Below are 19,552 nucleotides of genomic sequence, written 5' to 3' on the forward strand. Positions count from 1 at the left end.
TCTGTCATGTTTTTGCCATATCGTAGGGAGGGAAGGAGATCCCATCTGGCGTGTTTGTGACAAGGGGAATTTCACTGCTCTGGGCACGTTCTCCTCCCAAACCTTAGAGCAACAGACCTTTCACAACTGAATAATTCAGGTAACCAGGGGCTGGGTTGCATGCCTGCTTAGAAATGCTCTTCATAGCAACTCGGTATGGGTCCTGAGGCGAGGTGGGCTTGGAGCTACAGTGGTGACAGCTCCAGGAGCATTCAGCTTCTTGGTTTGACTTTGATTTTGACCTCAGCAAGTCAGTCTTATAGATGCTTCTATTGGAGGGATCCTCATGTTGTCGGAATAAATACTGACCATGCATCTTGGTATCAACACTGACCATGCAACTTGAGCAGTTGCTGTCATGGAGAATCATGGCTGCGCAGATGCTTCAGGAAAGTGCCCAGGAAGTGCCTCAGGGTGGTCCTGCTCCGCTGGGATAGTTTCTACTGGCTCTCTGGGTAAAGAAAAAAGATCTTTGCCTCTCTGCAGGTGTTTCTGAAGCTGGTGCATGTCAGCTCCTGTGGCAGCAAACACTGGATTTTAATCCCTCCTAGAACCAGAGCAGAACTGGGCAATAGTGAATAGTGTAATAAATATTTTACACTGAGAGTGATGGAACACTGGCGCAGGGTTCCCAGAGAGATGGTGGATGCCCCATCCCTGGAAACATTCAAGGCCAGGTTGGACGGGGCTGTGAGCAACCTGACCCAGTTGGAGATGTCCCTGCTCCTTGCAGAGGGGTTGGACTGGATGGCCTTTAATGGTCCCTTCCCACCCCAAGTGTTCCATGATTCTATTTTATGATTCTATAAATGGTTATTTGAGTCCTCGAAGCCAGCATTTACAGAAGTAATTCTTGGATGGAGTCCCCTGTGTGTTTGCTTGTCTGGGACAACTGAATATTGGAACTCAGTGTCGTACTTCCTGCTGATGGCCTCTTTGCTTTTGGTTGCTTTTGGAGTTGAAATTGTGGAAACTCAGCTGGTGAGTCGATGTCACATTGTATGTGGCATGCAAGGCTTGGCTGGTTTCCTGAAGAGATTACTGACGTTTCGTTTTCTGCTTCAATGGCAGTGATTCTTCAAATCTGCATATTTTCTTGGTTGCCCCCTTGTTCTCTTAGTAGGATACTGATTGTCTCCAGGTAAATGCATGAGAGAAACTTACCCAGGCAGACGATGTTTTTGTGATGATCTGCTAGTTATTACTTCTGTAGTTTATTTGGAACTCAGAATTTCTGTTTAGTACAGATAAATGCAGAACAGTCTGTGAAATTTAGTCATTTTATTACTAGGAAAGAAAAAAAAAAACCTTCAAAGACATATGAACATATGGCATATGACATTTCTTGTTCATATGGAAGAAAGAGTTGTCTTAAACTGCCCTGACAAACAAATTAATGTAAAGGCAAAGTGTTTCTCCCCGCCTGTGTGAGCAGGTTTGCTTCTGGGCTTACCGAATTCTCCATTGTCCCACTCCTGGTGTACTGGGCTTCTGGTGGGGTGCCTGGCCGGGGCTTTGGGTTCTGCATCCCCTCTCGTTACTGCAGGGCTGCCACCACAAGATAAGTATTTTTGCTCTGATCGCTGGATTTCAGCGCTGTGCTGATGTGAGCTCTTGCTTGGTGAGGGCCAGCAGATAGCTGATGACCTCCTGAAAGAGTGAGATGTAATTGTTATTACTGGGTGTAAAAGAAAAGTAATTTGAGGAGCGACTTTCCAAGCTTTAATCTTCTTTACTGTCGTGTCTCTGAGGGAGCTGTGATGTTACTCTGTGGGTACTTGCTGTTCCCATGGGACTATTTTTGTTTTTCAGTTCCACTGAAATGTATCCACAAAGTTGACCTGCAAGTTTTTTTTTCTGATCTTTCAGATGTAATATTGTGAGAATTTCCAAAGGGCACTAACTTAATAGACCAACTGTTTTCGCTGATGAAAGCCATCCAGCCCCAGGTCTGCTCAGGCAGCCAGTGAAATGATTCCTCTCAGTCACACAAAGCTCCTTGTTGAGCTATAAAACATGGTTTGTAGCTTGAAAAACAGTTTGGAAAAAAAAAAAAAGAAAATTCCATGGGGCTGCATGCGTGCCCCGAAGTCTAAGTGTTCCACGTGCCATGCATACCCCATGTGCCGGGGATACGCAACCTGGCCGCTGAGCCTGGCCCCCGCCCCAGGAGCGGAGAGGGTGGGGATGTTCCTGAGTTTGATAGACTGCCCTAGCGCTGTCAGCCTGCAAAACAACCAAGTGTTAATGGGAAATTTTCTGAAACTAAAATCCCGTAATTTCCTTCAGTGTCACCTTTTGTATAATTACTAAGCACAGAATTCATAATTAAATGGTATGACTGATTCTGTGACATTCCTGTAGACATTTCACAAAGGCTAGTTGCGTGCCTTGCTGTTCTGCACAGTAATAACTGCAATCAGCATAACTACTATGATTTGTTTATCAAACGTCCCTTGGGTAGCATCCGTTGTCATTTGTAAAACTTCATGAGCATCATGATTTACATACCATTGCCTGGTTCACGTTGCCGTTGAGTTATGTTTCTGAAGCACCGTTGATGCTCACCTCTGCAGAGGAACACGGTCGTCTTCCACGTGCCGTGAAAAATGCACACCAAACAGTGTAACTGCCCAAATAGACAAATTCTGTAAAAAATCTGACAAAGAAAGTAGGCATTATGTCGTCACAACAGGGATCAAAGGGTGCAGTTATTGAGCAATGGAATTAACAAGTTGAAAAGTGAGGAGAAAAGAGCGTACTAAATAATCGCCCGTTCGTGCCCTTGAATGAAGAGAGCCCTGAGGAGCAAGCATGCGTGGTCGCGTATCGATGGCTGCATCGTGGTGCCCCCGCGCCAGGAGACCAAATCACAGCAGCGCAGGGAGCCCTGGCTGGACATCACGGCACTCGGCTGCTTGACGTTGCGACCTTTAGTGTTTGTCGTAAGTATACAGCGTGTGTTGGCCTGTGCACGGGGGTTTTGCCTATAAAATATTCAAATCCTCTAAAAGTACAGTGAAGGACTGATTGGGTGGGGATTAGATCAATGCTGTTAGGAGCCGTGGGTTAGAGCAGTGGTTGAGTGGTGTAGTCGCTGTCTCCCATCCCTGAAGTGACCCCTTGGAACTGGAAATCCCTGTCTCCTGGATTGTTTGCCCTTTTTGTCCAAAATGCTGGAGCCTGGTGTCCACAGGGGTTTTTTGTGATCCCCCCCAAACAATTAGCTTAAAAGAAAGGGAAAACGCTTTCCCTAAGTGGTGCTAAAACCTTCTAATCTAGGAAAAGAGTTTGGGGTTTTTTTTTTCCAACTGCTCCGTTCTCCAAAGGGCACTGCTAAATGACAGCTCGAGCAGCTTAGGATGCTTAAAAGGGTGGGGATGGAGGCAGGGGTCCTGGAAGCTGTCAGCAGATAAGCTTCAGGGCGGTGTGGTGTTATCTGCAGTTGCAGTGGTCCCATCCGAGGAAAGTGAGCAAGTGTATGTCTGTATCCGCGGGAGCCGGCAGCAGGAGCCTGGGACGCGCATGGGCTGCTGGAAAGCCTCAGTGGGGCGTGAAAAGAGGATTGCGGAGCCAGGCCGGCGAAGAGAGCCGACAGGACTGCTTCACGCACAGTGTTTTATATTTCTCCGACAACAGAAGCGCGCAATCCTTGTGGAAAGACATGGTTGCCTGGATAAAGTTGCCGTTGCCTGAAACTTCCATAAATCAAAGTGTCTAAGGAAATGAGAACGGCGTTTGCGTAAACAGCTGGGCTTTTTTCGGTTGAGGCTTGGGTGCTGCCAAAAGGAGGACGGGGGCGGGGACCTTTGCCCTCCACGCAGCCACAGCCCGTCCTCCCTGCCAGGCAGAGCCTCGGCCAGAGGGGCAGAGAGGCTCCAAAAGGGATGGAGGCAGCAGCTGACTCTGCAGTCTCTCAAATGAGCGTAGTTTTAGGGGTGCTTTGCAACTGGAGATTTTTGTCCAAGGAGCACAGGTTTACTTGGAAAACAGATCTTGTCCTTTTTTCCTTTGCCTTTGAAATGGTGTGGTAACTTTGTGGGTAGGGGCATTAGACACTAAAATGTCTGAGAGCACATTTATATGCAAGTCTTTTTACTTTCCATATTTTTGCAAACATATAATGCAGTGGGAGATGATTTTAATTTTTATTAAAAATTGTTTCTCGTTCTTATATTTGCACAACATAATGCAGAGAATGAGATGAAATCTTCAGATGACCTGGGAGAGTCTCCTGGGAGATTTATAAACTACCTACTGCATATGTAAGAACATTTGTTTTAATTCCCATCTAAAAGTGAGATAAATTGGTTGGTGATAACACAAGTCCAAAAATATCTCAAGTTACCACTTTATTTCCATATCGCAGAATAACACAATTCACTGCGTAATTAGAAAGCGGAATTAGATAAAAGGAGCGGTTGCTCCTGATTAGGCTGTGAATGCAAAGCGTTAGCCTACAAAAAGTGTTTCTGACTCCTAAAGAGACTTTTCCAAGTTCTGCAGCTGTAGGTTCGGTTGCTACGCCGGCAGTTGGAAGTCAATCCACTGGGTTAGCAAAGAGCCAAAGGCCTGATCCTGCAAGTGCTTTACTTCCGAGAGTAATCCTAGCTCATGCAAAATCGGCCGTTGATATCATTTGTTCTACAAAAATTACTGGTTATTAGATGTGTGTATTCAAGGCCAGACTAATTTTTCTCTCAAGGTTTCGAAGGTAATTTTCATCATTTGCATGGATAAAGCAAGAATCTGGAAAACACAGAAATCTAAAATTCAAATGGAAATCCTTTATGTAAAATAAATGATAAAACCTGGGTGCCTTTGCATGCGAATGATATTCTTAGGGCTGAGTTTCTTCCAGTGCTCTGCTTCAAAGTCTGCTTTTGTAATGGCAGTGTGTTAAGTTTAAGGTAAAATTTCTCAAAATTCAGAGTCTGCTTGAGAAAGAGAGAGGTGTCAGTGAGGACAACCCTCCAGAATGACTTTGTCTTCATGTTGTAGCAAACGTGACTTCACAACCTCCATGGGAGTGGGCTTGCGGAGACCCACACGGCGTTGTTTTTAGAAACCGTAGATTTCCACTTAGCTCAATCCCAGTTCTCATTCATGTCAAGTCTGAGCATCTCTCACTAAATCTGCATCTTAATTTCTTAATTTGATCTCAGGTTTGGAAACTACCAGGCTTCACCAGCCAGCTGTAAAAGGAATGCATGAATTATTAGACTCCCATTGTCAGTTAAATCTAATCCTTTGTATTTTAAGTCACCCATTTGCATTCATCTAAAATGCTTTCGGAGAGTTTATCAAAAGAAGTGAAATAAGAAATGAAATAGTTTCATGTAAACTGCATTTTTATGTTTGACTGGTAAAACCACAAAGCAGAGATAAAATACATAAAACTAAGGCTCCGCATAATAAGCATATCTATTAGTTTCCCTTATCTTTATAAAGCTCCCATTTGTCATGAGAAGCGTTGTGTGTCGCTCGTCTCACCTTGTTCTACAAAAGCTCTTTTCTCCCTTTCCTTTCATCTCCCATCGGCGTTTGCAAGGTAGGGAACGGAACTTCAATGGCATGGTGCTGCAAGAGACCTCATTGACTAAATAATCGTTTAACCTTCAGCCCCTTAATAGCAGAAGGAAATAAAAATTAGTACCTGGGTGCACCTAGAGAAGAACGTTACTGGTGCTCTGCTGCTTGCAGCCTTGGCTTAAGGAAAGACATTGGGGTCAACCCGTCCCCTAGTACATCATCGCCAGGTAAGGCCAGATCCTTGCTGGTGCAGCCTGTGGAAAACCACCGCGTTGGCCATGTCTGTGGGGTGCTCGAGCACTGGGGCAGAAATCTGCCTGCTGCTCTCAGGAGTTTCTCCTGCAATGTTGCGGGAAACCTGTGCCCACCCGCCCAAAACACCCATGGTGACGAATGGTTCTGATGGCAGGTTTTTGCTGGTAGCTGATCGCACTTTCAAAACCAGATGCCCATCAAACGTGATCGTCCGGCTCCGGTGTGTTGTGTGCCAAAGGGGCTTGCGAAGAGGGTCCCCTTCTTCTCTTGGCATGTGCAATCTTCACTGGTTCTTACTTTTCTTTATCTGAAAAGAAACGTTAGTGTTGCGTATCCAGCTCATCAGCTGTTCCAAAGTTCAGAACATGCCACACGTAGGTAACAAATCTACTGAGGACCCATTTAAAACCTTCTTGCTATGTAGTGCTTTTAAAAGTAGCTCTTGCTCAAAATGCATCTTCCCTTCTGCTTTTCTAGGATTTTTAGTTGCTGTCACACACACTGTGTCTGTGACATACGTGTCTATGAGTGTGGTGACCCAAAATCATTTTGCTTAACTGACAAGTTCATAAAAATTCCTATGGGGAGCTGTTTTATAACCTGAAGAAGTGGGATTTGGGTGGAGAAAATCTGTAATCAAACATAAATATGCTATTTCTCTCCATGGAACACAAACAGCTAATTATGTGTGTCATGCTGGCAATGCCGTGCCATTAGCTTTTTTCCTTCTTTTTTTTTTTTTTTTTTTTTTTTTTTTTCCCCTTCCCCCCTGTGGTTCAAATTCCTGCTTTCCGTATAAAGGTTTTTATGTTCTCTGGGAAGGTGAATCAAGAGTTCGTTGCAAAATATTGCTGTACCTTTTTCACCATATGGTTACTTAAAGAGACTGCCGGTGAGCTGGAGTCGTTTGAGATAACCGCTGAACAAAGCACCGAAGCATCTTCTGTATTTGTGACAGCGCTTCACGCGCGTCGATCTTTTCCAACCTTGTAGAAATGTAGATCTCGTTCAGCAATGCCGCTCAGCAGATAGCGGGTGCCTGTCAGGTTTAGTTACAGATCTTGTGTATAGGAACAGAGATAATTCGTATCAAACGCGTGCTCCAGTCGCGTCCTTTTCAGACCGAACCAGGAGGGCTGCAGACGCTGCTGAAGCCAGCTTTCTCCCCAGGTATAGCAGAGAGCCGTGTGCTCTGAACACAGAGCTGGCCGTCCCTGCTGTTAACGTAATTTGTCAGGTTGCAGTCCGCAGCACCTTCCTGGCCTTCAGAGGTGCTGGCACCCGCAGCTCCTATAGCAACTGCAGGAGCTCTTGAAGAAATAGCAATCATCATCTTACCGAGCAAGGATAAAAGCTGGTAGTAGAAGGATATCTTCCCGTTTATCCTTCAGCCCTTAAATGTTATGTTTTACGTATTTCATTTCCAATTTTCAAAGACCTATTGAGTTTAATTAATAAATATTTACATCTGTGCTATTTATATGAATGCAATGCACTTGGCGCCAACCGAGTTAAAGCTAATTTGTGTGAACACGATGGAAAGGAGGATCAGCTCCAAGGAAGCTAATGCATTGCAAACTGCCTTCTCTTTTAAGTGTTCTTACAAGACAAATAGATGTAGTGCTTATGAACATAAAGCATATATCTGTATGGAGCATATATCTGTAGCGTAACAACATTCAACAGCGAGGCGTAAGGTGAGGAATAACAGCCAGGTAGTAACTCTGCGGCAAAGAGCAGCAGGCAGCAACAGTACCTGACTGCGTAAAATAAACATCGTGTTTCACAGCAGTGCTGTCAGATAAATTCAGAAAATCCTCCCGGAAGGAGGCTTCAGTAGAGCACCACGTCGGTTGGGAGCATCGCATCTTGGTGAAGCAGCGGATCAACAGCAGTGTCCAGGTTAGGGGCAGGCAGAAGGGCCTGGGGTCTTCCAAGTGTCTGAAGTTGGGAGAAATTACCCTATTATCTGTCAAAGACCAAGGGGCAACGTGATACCATGCTGCTCTTCAAAAGTTCTCCAGAGGACAGAAACTATTTAGATATATAAAATAAGGTAACAGAAGGACGTGGTGGCCGCTTGCTCTCGGTGCCACCAGGAGAGGACAATTAGCAGCTTTGTTCAGGCACAGACCAAACATTTTGGAGACCTGAGAACTCTACAGGAGTTTGGTTAGGAGGCTGTGAAACCTCCATCAGAGGACAGTTTTTGGGACATGGGTGGACAGGATGATCTGTCAGAAGTAGTTCTGGTGTAAATGGCTTTTTCCTGGGGCAGGGGTTTAGAAGAGGTGACCTCTTGGTCTCCCTTCTGACCTCAAATGGTGTAACTTGGCCCAGCGTATCTTTTGACAAGATGAGATGGGGTCGTGTCCCGATGTCCTGACGCTGGCAAAATTTCTAACAACGTCAGTGTCATTTCCTTCTGATAATGAGTAAACAGAAGCTGAGAAAGCACTTTAGGTTTTGCTTATCTGCGTCTGTATGGAGACACATCATGCACAGCGCATTTTTATGTTTTCTGTGAGGCATTTTATTGCTTCCCGTTGTGGTCTTAATCACTGTAATAGAACTGTTATGGAGATATAACTAGCAAATCTGGGGACATTTGTATTTTTCTAAATGTTGGAATTTGGAAATACCTGGGCAGAGTCAGCATTTTACTCTGCCATTATATTTATTCATGGAGGTTTTCCACCAGAAATTTGGACTGATTAGCACTGAATAGGAGGCAAAGAGGAAATAGTGTTCTGAAGATTTCACCCTCAACGAGTAATCATTTTCCCATCTGTAAGGATTTACCATACATTTAATTTCTGAAGAGGATCCGCAGAGACTTTGCTCCCTCTTCAGGTCCCTCGCACCTGTGTTGTACTGTCTCTGCCTTTTAACCTTCCTTGAGCCTCTTGAAGGAAAAAAAAAAAAAAAAAGGCTTTTCCACCCCTGTATACTTGCAGAGTATGTTTTTAAGTCCTTCTGGTTTCTTTGAATGCTCATTTCGTGGCAGTACCTGCTCTCTGACGTGTGTATATACTGTTTTTTCATAATAAGCATAGCTGAATGTCACAAGCACACAAATCATTGTGTGTTCTCTGCAAAGTTATTTCAATGAATTGTAGAGAAGTAAAGTATAGTAAAAACAAAAAAATAGCCACCTTCCTCAAATTTTAAGAAAAAGTAAGGGATTTTTTTTTTATTTTTACTAACCTATTTTATTATTGTTCTATAACTTACAGTAGACCTAAATTTAAATTTATACCAATATTACTGAAATCCAAATTTATTGAAATCTCAATCTGATCTTCTCTCTTTAAAGCTACACCACAAGCAGAAGTTGCATTGTTAAGGACACTGGAAGTTTCTAGCATGGAGCCTCTGAAGGGGCTGTTGCTACCACAGGTAGCTGGTGTGTGTTGAACCTCATCACGGTTTGCAGTGCAAAGGTCTCAACTTATGCACCTTTGGCAGCAAAATGATTAAAAAACGTTTTTAAATGGTTACTTAATGTTTGAAATATTACAGCCTGCTTCCCAGTCATCTTATTTGTAATAGTGTCTCGTGTTGTGTCTCCTAGCTCTACATACAAACTACCACACTTACAATATCCATGAACTTAAGTGCTTCAGTGGCCCTGGGGATGCTTTACATGCCGAAGGTGTACATCATCATCTTCCACCCGGAGCTAAACGTCCAGAAACGGAAACGCAGCTTCAAGGCTGTTGTCACAGCAGCAACCATGTCGTCACGGCTCTCGCACAAACCCAGCGACAGACCCAACGGCGAAGCCAAAACGGAGCTGTGTGAGAACGTAGACCCAAACAGTAAGTACTGCTGATCTTCTGTTCCTTGGCTGGCTGTGCGGTTTGGAGGTGTTGACCAATATTTGAATTTTAGGGTCTTTGTATTATTTGATCTTCTCAGTTAAAGATTTTTGAGATCTCCCGTATGTTATTTGAAATTCTCTATTTCCTCCTCGCTTTTTTGAGTTGTCCCAGTTGGCAGCGACTCCTCACAAACTGGTTGGTAGCTGTAACTCCTCCTTCTTTCCCTCCTCTGAGTGAGAGATCAGAAGCATCCTTGAGTACCAGACCCTTCCACCTGGGTCAAACTCAAACCTTCCTAACCAGGGCAGGTGCGGTTTCCAGGATGGATGGAGGGACAAGTACCAAACTCATTGATGGCTCTGCTAACCTGAGTTATAGTTTTATTTCCTGCAAAGTTTCTTTGCAAAAAATCTCACAGTCCTTGAAGATTCCCTTTTAAGGATTTTATCCGGTCCTGTAAAATTGGATGCAAATCTTGCCACAGGTTTAAAAGGAAAATAGATCGAAAAGATGCTTCCAGTTTCCTTAATGTGTGTAGCATGGTATGTTGTAGCACAAAATTACATACTGAGGCCATCAGATTTGATTTGCATTTGAATCTGGAAGGAGTTGAGGAAGGAGACAGCTGCACAACTTTGTAGCATATTGGAAAGGTTTAGACATGTCTGCAGTTTTTATGAAAAACAGATCTGAATGTGGAGAAATGCCCTTTCCTTGCCCATGATCCGCTCATCCATTTGCTGCTGAAATCCCTGCCACTTCTCGTCTATTAACTGCCGTCTGAATATCTGCCTCAAAGCAGAGACTGTGCTGTCAAAGCAAAGTGGAAACAGCCAGCAAATTATTGACGCTGCACTTTTCCTGCGTTGGTTCACCCCTTGAGTATTTTTCTCTGATGTCTTATCACGCAGGTATAGAAAATATATTCTAACTGGAAAAAAAACCAAAATTTGGTTTTGGAAGCTGAACTAGCTGAACTGCGATTCTGACGTAAGATAGTAAGGAAATGCTTCTTGTAAATTATGCCTCCTCCAGTTATACTGAACAGAGCCCGCAGTGCAAGAGGAAATAAATGTATTTCCCGCGTTGGGGTATTACCCAGCAAGAGAGGGAGTTGTGGAGTCCCCTGCCAAGTCATGTTTCTGTTGGGTGATGCCGACTGCAGCGAGGGAACCCCTTCCACTCTCTCTGGTCTCTAAATCTGCCCCTGGCCGTGATGCTGCTGCTCCTGAGGTCCAACCTCCAGCGCACAGGCTCCGGCCGTTCCTCGAGGCATTCCAGCAGCATCACTGCCCAAGCCAGCCACGTCGGAAAAGGCCTTTGAGGATGGAGGGAGAGACAGGAGGAGGAGGGAAGGGGGTTTTGAAGGGCAGCAGGACAGGAGCAGGTGAGCGTGTGTCGCTGAACTGCATTGCATGAGGTGCTGTTCCGGTCAAGTGAGCTGGAATTAGCTTCTCTGCCAGAAAAATCAAAACCTAAAAATTTCCACTTAAAGACTCGAACAGCAAGAAAAATAGAAAAGTTCTGATGGTGAAATGTTGGAGGTAGGAACAGAGGTAGATCCCTGTGAGAACTACAGCCTGGGGGTTTCCTGCTCCGGGTTTCCCCTCCCGGCCTCATTCTCCTGTGCTGCATCTTCTTGCTCTTCAGACTTCTGAGAATATTCTCCCCCCCCCCTGCCAAAGAACAGCCAGATTTTTGCTTGGGAAGCAGATCTGTTTACTAAAAAAGAAATATTGCTGACTCACACCCCCATATTTCTGGTAAAATACCACACGTTTCCATCCAGGACTATATACTAAACGTTTTTAAGAGGCAGGAGATGAGGTAAGGGACAGAAGCCCCTCCTTGCCGAGATCTACCACTTTCTGCCTTGAGCATCCAGCCTCCAGTCCCGGTTTGGTTAACACTGATTTAAAGCTGGGCTAAAGTTCCCTGGGAACGAAACCCTCACAGCGTCAAAATGAGCATGCGTGAAGGGGAGAACTCAGTCTGTGAACTCATTTCCTTCCGTGTAGGATTCTACAGCGTATGGATGCTGAACCAAATTTGTTTGTTCAACTGGCTGGTCAGGAAATGTGCGATGGTGTTAATTTGTATCTCTTTCTCCAAGTGCTCGGCTTTTAAATTTTTAATGGTTTGGAAAATAAATTTTATTTGAAATCTTTTAATTATTTATATATATAGAACCATCTGTTCATATTATCAACTGCGCCTACTACTATTTCATTCCCTGGATATGTGTGTTAATAAAAGCTATTAGAAAAGCAAATGAAATAAACCACTGCTGTACTTAGAGTATTTGGGTACACTTAGTCCCAGTGCAGGCTAGTGGGAGCTCTCCTGTAGCCTTCAATAGGATGTCAATCAACGCCCTAATCAGACAACATTTGCCATGTATGTCTATACAAGTAATTATCTGAATAACAGAATTGAGTCTCTTTTTTAAAAAATCTTAATATTTTGTTTAAAAAAAATGTTTGCAGTTCCATTTTTAGGTGGAAAAATTGAAAGCAATAGTACTGAGCTCAAAAAAAGCGGTGTCATCCAGGCAAAATTCACCACATTTTCAAAGAAACTTTGAAAATTATCTGCATAAATAAATAAGGTTTTGATGTTTTTGCAGCAACTTAACTGAGGAGCACAGGGAAGTCCTAGTTTGTTATGCACCAGGCTCCTCTCAAACTCACTAAGTCAAGCTGAAAGTAAGTAAATTGAAGGAGATTGAAGGATGAGGCTGGGACTCATCAGCACTGTTCAAAGCTAGCTTAGATGCAGGTCTGTCTTAGCTACCAAGTGTGTTCTCACGAGTGCAAAAGTACAGTTGAGTTTTCCAGTTTGATTTTCTATTGCATTTCTGGTGATGCTGCTGTTCATGGCTTGCTCAGGTACTGGAGACTGGAGTTGCCATTTCTGTTGAAAACACACAAATATTTCATATCTCCTAAGAACCGATTAACGCTGAGCCACCAGCATGGGATTCATGTACCTCCAAACATTGGGGAATTTGGTGACTAAGCCCAAATTTATGTCCTGTCCTACTTCTATGCCAGAGTCAAAGGCAAAGTGTGGATGGTTTTACAGCAAAATAGCCTTGAGCAAAACCTCCGTGGTTTAGTATTAACTTGAAAAAAATGCCTAATGAGCTCAAGATGCGCATGTAAAACCTCAAGGCCTACAGATTACCTGGGTGGCTTCTTAAGAGCAGGTGCCGCTCCACAGCGGTGATTGTGTGGGAACACCGCGCGCAACCCGCGGGTGATCTGCCGGAATCTGAGACTGCAAAAAAAGTGCAGAGCACTTAGGAGAGCTGGACTCAAGCGCTGGGGTTTTAGTGTGAGGATAAAAGAGGAAACGACATTAACGTGGGAGGAAAATCACTTGAAACGCAGTGACCTGATATCCCGCCCATCAGGAGGAACAGGGCCTCACTGTGGTGCAGGTTTTTGTTAAGATATTTGGGAAGCAAGAAGTTTCCCAAGCTGAGCTCCCCAGCCATGACCTAGGAGGGCTTTCATGCTGGATGGGATGTATTAAGGCCAAGCTTTTCAGTCTACGACTGCGTTACTTATGAAAACTCTCTCAATCGTTCCAGTTTGCCATCTGGCATGTGCGTGCGTTTACACCTCCAACAGCTTTTCCCTGCTAATACATGTTTGCCTCTGAAATGTTTTGCGGCAGATTCAGATGAGCAGAATTTGGTGCACAGCATCTTCCATCCATGTAACGAGTTTCATTCTGCTCTCATGTGCCTTCAGTTGAACTTCATGCTCTTTGAGAAGATGCTTCTAATCAAGTCTGAAGTTGAACAGACAGTGAGAGCTTCTGCTCAGTTGTCTGCTTGTGTTTCTGCTGCAAGAGCAAAGCGTCAGACTATGAGAAAAACATTTGAACCTCCAAGCCATACTTAGCTTATATTGAGATTGACATGTAATTGCTCCTTTTCCTTAGCAACTTGCTTTAATTTGTGGCTTCACCAAACACAGCAACAGGTAAATCAGCATTTCGGTTGTTTGGTAATGAGGAGGTCGTGCTTCTCGCAGGCTGGATGAGCAGACCTTATGTGGAAGGGCATTTGCTTTCATGCATTTCCCTCTGGAAGCAGCCGTGAGAGGGGAACCGAGCTACCCCATGCTTCCTGGGAGCGACTCTTCAGGGAAGAGGCTTTCTTGCAGGAATTAGGGTAGGGTCTTTCGGGACTTGGCAGCACAGGGAGTGTTGGTCTTCCAGTGCCCCAATTTCCAATCTCTTAGGAAAAATCTCACAGTCTATGAGAATAGCTGTGGTCAAGTCTACCCCTGTATTTTTTTTTGGCTTTTCCCTGCCCTACTGATGCAGCTCTGGAATCAAGAGCAGAGTAGCCCAGTTGCATACAGGATTGAACTGGAGGTGTGCAGCATCTCTGTGACAAAGACCAAGCGCGTGGAAATGCCAGGCAACTCTTGGAAAGACAGAGCAGTTTATGGGAGGAGACTGCTTTCCCTTGGGAGCCGAGTTGAGATTTGTTGAGAAGTGGCAAAGGAATGGTGTGTCACCCTGGACTAACCAGAGAAGGTCTAAAAGCTTATAAGGGTCTAATTTTCAGTAGGGTTATGAGTTTGTTGGCTTTTAAGATAGCAGGTGCTTTGAGGGCTCAGTACCTATGCAGACATATCAAAGACAATTTTTACTCTTTCTCCTTTATTTAGCATTAGGTAGAACTTACTTGACCGTTGATCCAGTTCTCTGTAGTGAAGTGCCATTGCTGCCCGTTGTCCCCGAGCAGACCAGGCATGGTTTGCATGTTTCCATTTCACAGCAGTGCTTTCCTCCGCGCCATTGCCTCCTTTCCATCGCAGTGGCAGCGAGCGCGGTGTGTGCCTACCCTTGGTTTGCTCCGTGGGTTGAGAATGGTCACTAGCTGCGTGGGTTCCCGTCAGTGGATGGTGTGTGTGGAACACGAGCATCTCCTGCCTTGGACAGACGTGCAGACACCGCTGTGCCAACGCTCCCATGCTGTGCCCCAGTGTGTTTGTGCATTCATTCCTTAACATCACTGACATGGCCTTGCCTGTTCCATCTTTCTGAGGAAAAAAGCTAAAATGGTTGTTGATGATGCTGAGGAACCTGAGAGAGACTGCACACGTGAGGGACACCTGGGGAATCTTAAAGTGAAGCCAAAACCTTCCAGAGTTTGTTCAGGGGAGAGGAAAAAAAAAATTCACCCAGACCCACTCATTTCCAAGCAGCTGCTTCCATGTTCAGAGGTATCTGAACTTCTGTGACCTGGTTCACTTATTTCTAGCCCAGGGTTAATTTGTTGTAGTGGTGCCTCTCAGCTTCCCGCTATCATTGCTCCAGTCTGGGCTCTTCGGTTGGATTAGTGTCGTGGCCTCCGTGACAGGGCCAAATTTGAAGAGTTTATTGTGAACAGACCTATTATACATACCAATGTATTTACTTTTCCTGTAGACTGCATACCACCAGTAAGAAAGAGTGTTCAAAAATCTGTTACTTGGTACACTCTTCCACCTACTGTATAGCTTTTGCCTGCTTTCCAAGAAGGTAAGGAAAAATCTAGCTTCTTATTACTTTATTCTATTATTATTGTTGTTGTTGTTATTATTATTAACCTAAATAAATGAGGAATGTGCAGTAGTGCCGCTATGTTAAAACAAGTATCTAACTTAAAAATTGTTCACGTATCCATCACCAAAAGGTCCTGTGGGAAGGGCTTGGGTTGAAAGGGGAGACCCAGGGCTTGGGTGGTGGTAATTCCTCTGCTCTGCCCCGGCAGAAGAAGGAACCAGTGGTCTTCCTCTTCCCACCAGTGGAGGTGGATTCCGGTAACGCCTCTGAAGATGTAGATATTTGATAACAATTTAAAAAAAAAAAAAGAAAAGAACAAACAAACCATCAAAAGTTAATTTTGGCAATCAGATCTAGCAACTAACAAAATGTTTCCTGAGTCATTTCGAGCAGCTTTACCAGCAGGGTTGCCTGGCAGCATAAAAATAACGTTTGCTAACATGTGAGCAATCTTCACTCTAAAATTATACATGGCTCCTAAAAAGTTTGGAAAATCCTTTTTTCACCGTGGGTGGTCCCAGTGACCACTCCTGAACAGCCAACGAGTGAACAATTTTTGAGCGCTGGCTTTTTTCTACGTGTTGTGACTGCCTGCGTGGTGATCTTGTGAGCTGATTTCGTGTTTGTGACCTCATCAGCCAGGGATTATTGCTTTGCTAGTGAAATCAGGGCGATGATACTGGAGACCAATAACTGACAGCCGTCAATGAGTCTCATGTCTGCAGTCCCGCGTGCGTGCTCAGACGCTTGGCCCCTCGTTCGGGGCTTTGCCCAGCTGAGGGGTACTGGCCGGGTCTGGTGCGTGGGTGCGGCGGGTGCGGAAGAAATTGCTGTGTACAGCCTTCAAAATGCCTAGCTGGTCGGTAATAGGTGAGGACTTCTATCAGCAAAGGCAGGAATGTGGCTTGAATTGAGTCAGGAAAAAAAAAACACGCTAATATCTTTAGCTGGTGTAAATTGCCACAGCTCCGGTTTCAGTTCAACTCTAGTTCTTGCGAAGCATTCAAATTGCTTTTTATTTATGTGAATCGTGCCCGTTACTCTAACGCACGCAGCTCGGGCAGAGAGCCTTGGTAAAGGTGTGAGGCTCTGTACGAACATCAGGATGAGCTGCCGCGCCGCAGGGCCAAACTCAGAGAGGTTGGCGGTGGCTGGCGTCGAGGGAAACGGCGCAAAGTGGTGGGAGAGGAGACGGGGCCGCTCAAAGTATTATTGCAAATTAAATGGGAAAGAGTAAAGGGCAACTGCGTGAAGATGAATTTGTTAAAGGAAGGAGATGAGAAGAACAGGAGGGAGATAGAAGAGACCTTGAATCTCACGAGAAATAATTTTTTAAAAAGAAAGTTTTAAAAAGATTTAAAATGTAAAGAATTAGGAGCTCAGATTTCTAAAAATTATTTTTTTTCCGTGTAACATTATTCTACAGTGTAAAGAATTCCTGTCTGCACAGGGACACAAATTTTGTCATCCAAATCCTATAAAAAGCGATAGGCCATTCACATTCTTTAAGCAGATTTTAAAATTCAGGCATGGAAAATGCTACAGTTGAGAACGGTTTCATCTTGTGATGGTCTTGCTCACGGCAGTGCTCTCCTGCACCAGGTACTGGTTTCCGTTTCTCACCCATGAGTGTTTCTGTTCCAGCTGGGCTGATTGCTGTGGCTCTGGTTGCTGTGCTTGGATGTGTTCTTCCAGGAATACAAAACAAAACACAAAAACCAACAAGAAACAGTATACTGTATTAAAAACAAAGACAGATACTAGGAAAACATCAACTTAGTTGTAAATTGACACTTGTTTTGCTAGTAACATGTTTGTATGTGGGTATGAACACAGAGCTTAAGCCGTTCTTGACTGTATCCATTTCTGCTACGGGACACACGGAGACATGCGTTTATGCTTTTGAATTGTTTCCTGTGAGTGCTAAACAGGACTTTGTTACTGTTGAGACTGATGAAAATACAAGGCTTGAAAAACGCCATGTGGTATCTGGGTGAGGGGAAAAAGATTTCCATCACCTGGACCAGGCAAAGAAACACCAAATGCTTTTGTAGAGCTGAGTCACACCTGGTGCTGTAGAAACTTCTGCAGCGCTTTTCTCCTGAGCCGTCACCAAGCAGCGTGCTTACAGGTCAGGAGGAAAAGAGAGTCCGGTGACTAAAGTCTTGTGGTATCTGAAAGACCTGGGTCCGTCCCGTGGGCTTTCAGAGCCGCCCAGTGCGAGGCTGGCAAGTGGTGCCGTGTCCCTTACCCTTGCGCCGTCTCCTGTGTGCGATGACTGGGGGATGCTCACGCGTTGCAGGTGGGATCGTGTAAGTCCCAGAAAGACAGCTCCTCTCTCCCGCTGCCTTCTGGACTTGGTGGGCAAGGACCGTAGGGTTTTGAGGGCAGGGTCTGATGCTTCATGCCAAGGTCGGTGAATTCTCCTTCTAAGCTGGTGCAAAGACGGTGGCTTTCTTTGGTGTGTCCCATCAGCTCGCTGGAGTTACTGAGCTCCTTGCTGCATACATCATACAGGCTGCCTAACGGGGATTTGCCTCAGCGTAAGAAGGACCAAGAAAACCATGGCACAGGGTCTTTTTGTGCTGGACCAGAGCAGTGCCAGTGAGCTTGCTGTGCTCTGAAGTCTGTTATAAAAGCAGTCAAGGAGAGACTAAATGGAGAGCGTCCTGCTTTTTCCGTTGGATGATTATCACTGAGCGTTGTTATTTCGGTTGCTTTTTGCAACAAGATGGCACTGGCGGTCCTTCAGCTCCTAAAGCTGTTTTAGCAGGGATAATGATGAAACACAGCAACTCATCAGCAACCTTTTATCATTTGTCTCTTTTCTGCTGAACTTCAACTTGATCTGGGCCAGATGCTGAGCATGTCTGAACCACAGCGGTCCCGTTGCCTTGAAGAAGAAACATCAATTGATATTAGCTGGGGCTCTGGCCTCAGATTTTCAAACAGCAGCTAACCTTTCCACCTTGGCTACCTGCCGCAGTGCTCGGCTGCGAGGGGTTAAGGACACAAAGAGGAGCAGCTACCTGCTCAGCAGAAGTGTTTTCTGAACTTGGTATTGCAGCTGGCAGATCCTTGAACTTCGCGTTTCTCTTGGATTCACGTTGGGTTTCCCCAAAGCTGGCCTGCTTTGGGCAGTGAGGAGATCTCCAGTACTAACCGAATTAAGTTGAAAATGCCAATTGTTGTATCTCTCTGCAAGGGCAGAGCTGGGAGGGCTGTTTTTTGTACCGAGCAGGCCGTTAACACCACTGAGGCTGTTAAACAACGATAGTCCTATTAGGAGTGACGGTAGCTCAGCCACAGTCCAAGGCAGGGGCTCTCCTCCCAGGGCTTGGGCACAGTGTGCTGCTTCCAAAAGGTCTCCCGTTGCTTTACAAGCCATGTTTTGCTTGATCTACATGCAGAGACATTTCCATGGTGATTGCAAAGTGCTGAGATTGTTTGTAGGGTATGGGCCACACCATGTTGTGGGAAGTCATCACATTTCTTGGTCGCATCTCTCCTAGAATATATATGCAATTATTGAGATTATGCCATAACGAAGCCGTTGTGATGTGAGTTGTGACATGGTTTCAAACTGATCTTGGGCTTATGTTGAAAGAGGTAAATAGTTCCAGTTACCCTCTAGCGCCAAGGATTTTCCGTGCCTCTCCTCCTCCTGCATGCAGTCCCAGGAACCCCGGGGCACCTCCAGTGCCACCGATGCCGTCCTGCTGCAGCATCTCTGGGGACTGGGCAACTCTTTGAAGGCTTTGGTCCAAACTGTGTGATGTTCTTGTCACGCCTCAGAGTATGTGGGATAGAATAATTATCTTCTGGATTGAAACATCATTTTCGTTTTAAATCTGGCTAGTTTCATCCTCAGAGAGTGCTCTGTGTTTAACCTCACTTGAAGGATTTTCTGTTCAGTGGAGACTGCTAAGAAATGAGAATTTGCAATCAAAATTGATAAGCAAAAGACTTTGAGAGGTCTTCATTGCATCTATTTTTATTCTAGGAAGGCTTACTGAAAAACTAAACATTTATAATAAATTACTTCTGTTGATGATATGCTTACTTTAGAAGTATTGCACAGAGATACAAGCTTGCGCAACACCCCAAATCAGTCCCTAATATGTATTTCCCTGTTTCCCAAGTTGTAAATGATTTTATCGACATGGTAGATTCCACTTTATTTGGCTGATCGCGGGACGAGTCGCACTGGGGGTGACCCCTGCACTTCCCAGGCACTGCCGGGAGTGCGGAGCCCCGGGTCTCTCCCTTGCTCTGTGCAAGAAGCGGTGCAGGAGCGACGGCATCTCCCTCTGCCACCCGGCACGGCATCGCCG

General features: G+C 45.0%; 1 protein-coding gene across 3 annotated transcripts in view; it reads left to right on the forward strand.

The window, feature by feature from the left end:
* The window catches only part of GRM7 (glutamate metabotropic receptor 7), a 273,711-nt gene that overhangs the window by 234,720 nt on the left and 19,439 nt on the right, over positions 1 to 19,552 (forward strand). For 2 of the 3 annotated variants that reach the window (XM_086755674.1, XM_086755676.1), the window contains exons 9-10: positions 9,401 to 9,647; positions 15,102 to 15,194. In XM_086755674.1, the coding sequence (XP_086611800.1) occupies positions 9,401 to 9,647; positions 15,102 to 15,172 (318 nt within the window). In that variant the 3' untranslated portion in view covers positions 15,173 to 15,194. The remainder of the gene's footprint in view (positions 1 to 9,400; positions 9,648 to 15,101; positions 15,195 to 19,552) is intronic. The other variant, XM_086755675.1, reaches the window with a different exon arrangement.

This window comes from Chlamydotis macqueenii, chromosome 10, assembly GCF_036417535.1.
Source record: "Chlamydotis macqueenii isolate bChlMac1 chromosome 10, bChlMac1.mat, whole genome shotgun sequence".
NCBI lineage: Eukaryota > Metazoa > Chordata > Aves > Otidiformes > Otididae > Chlamydotis > Chlamydotis macqueenii.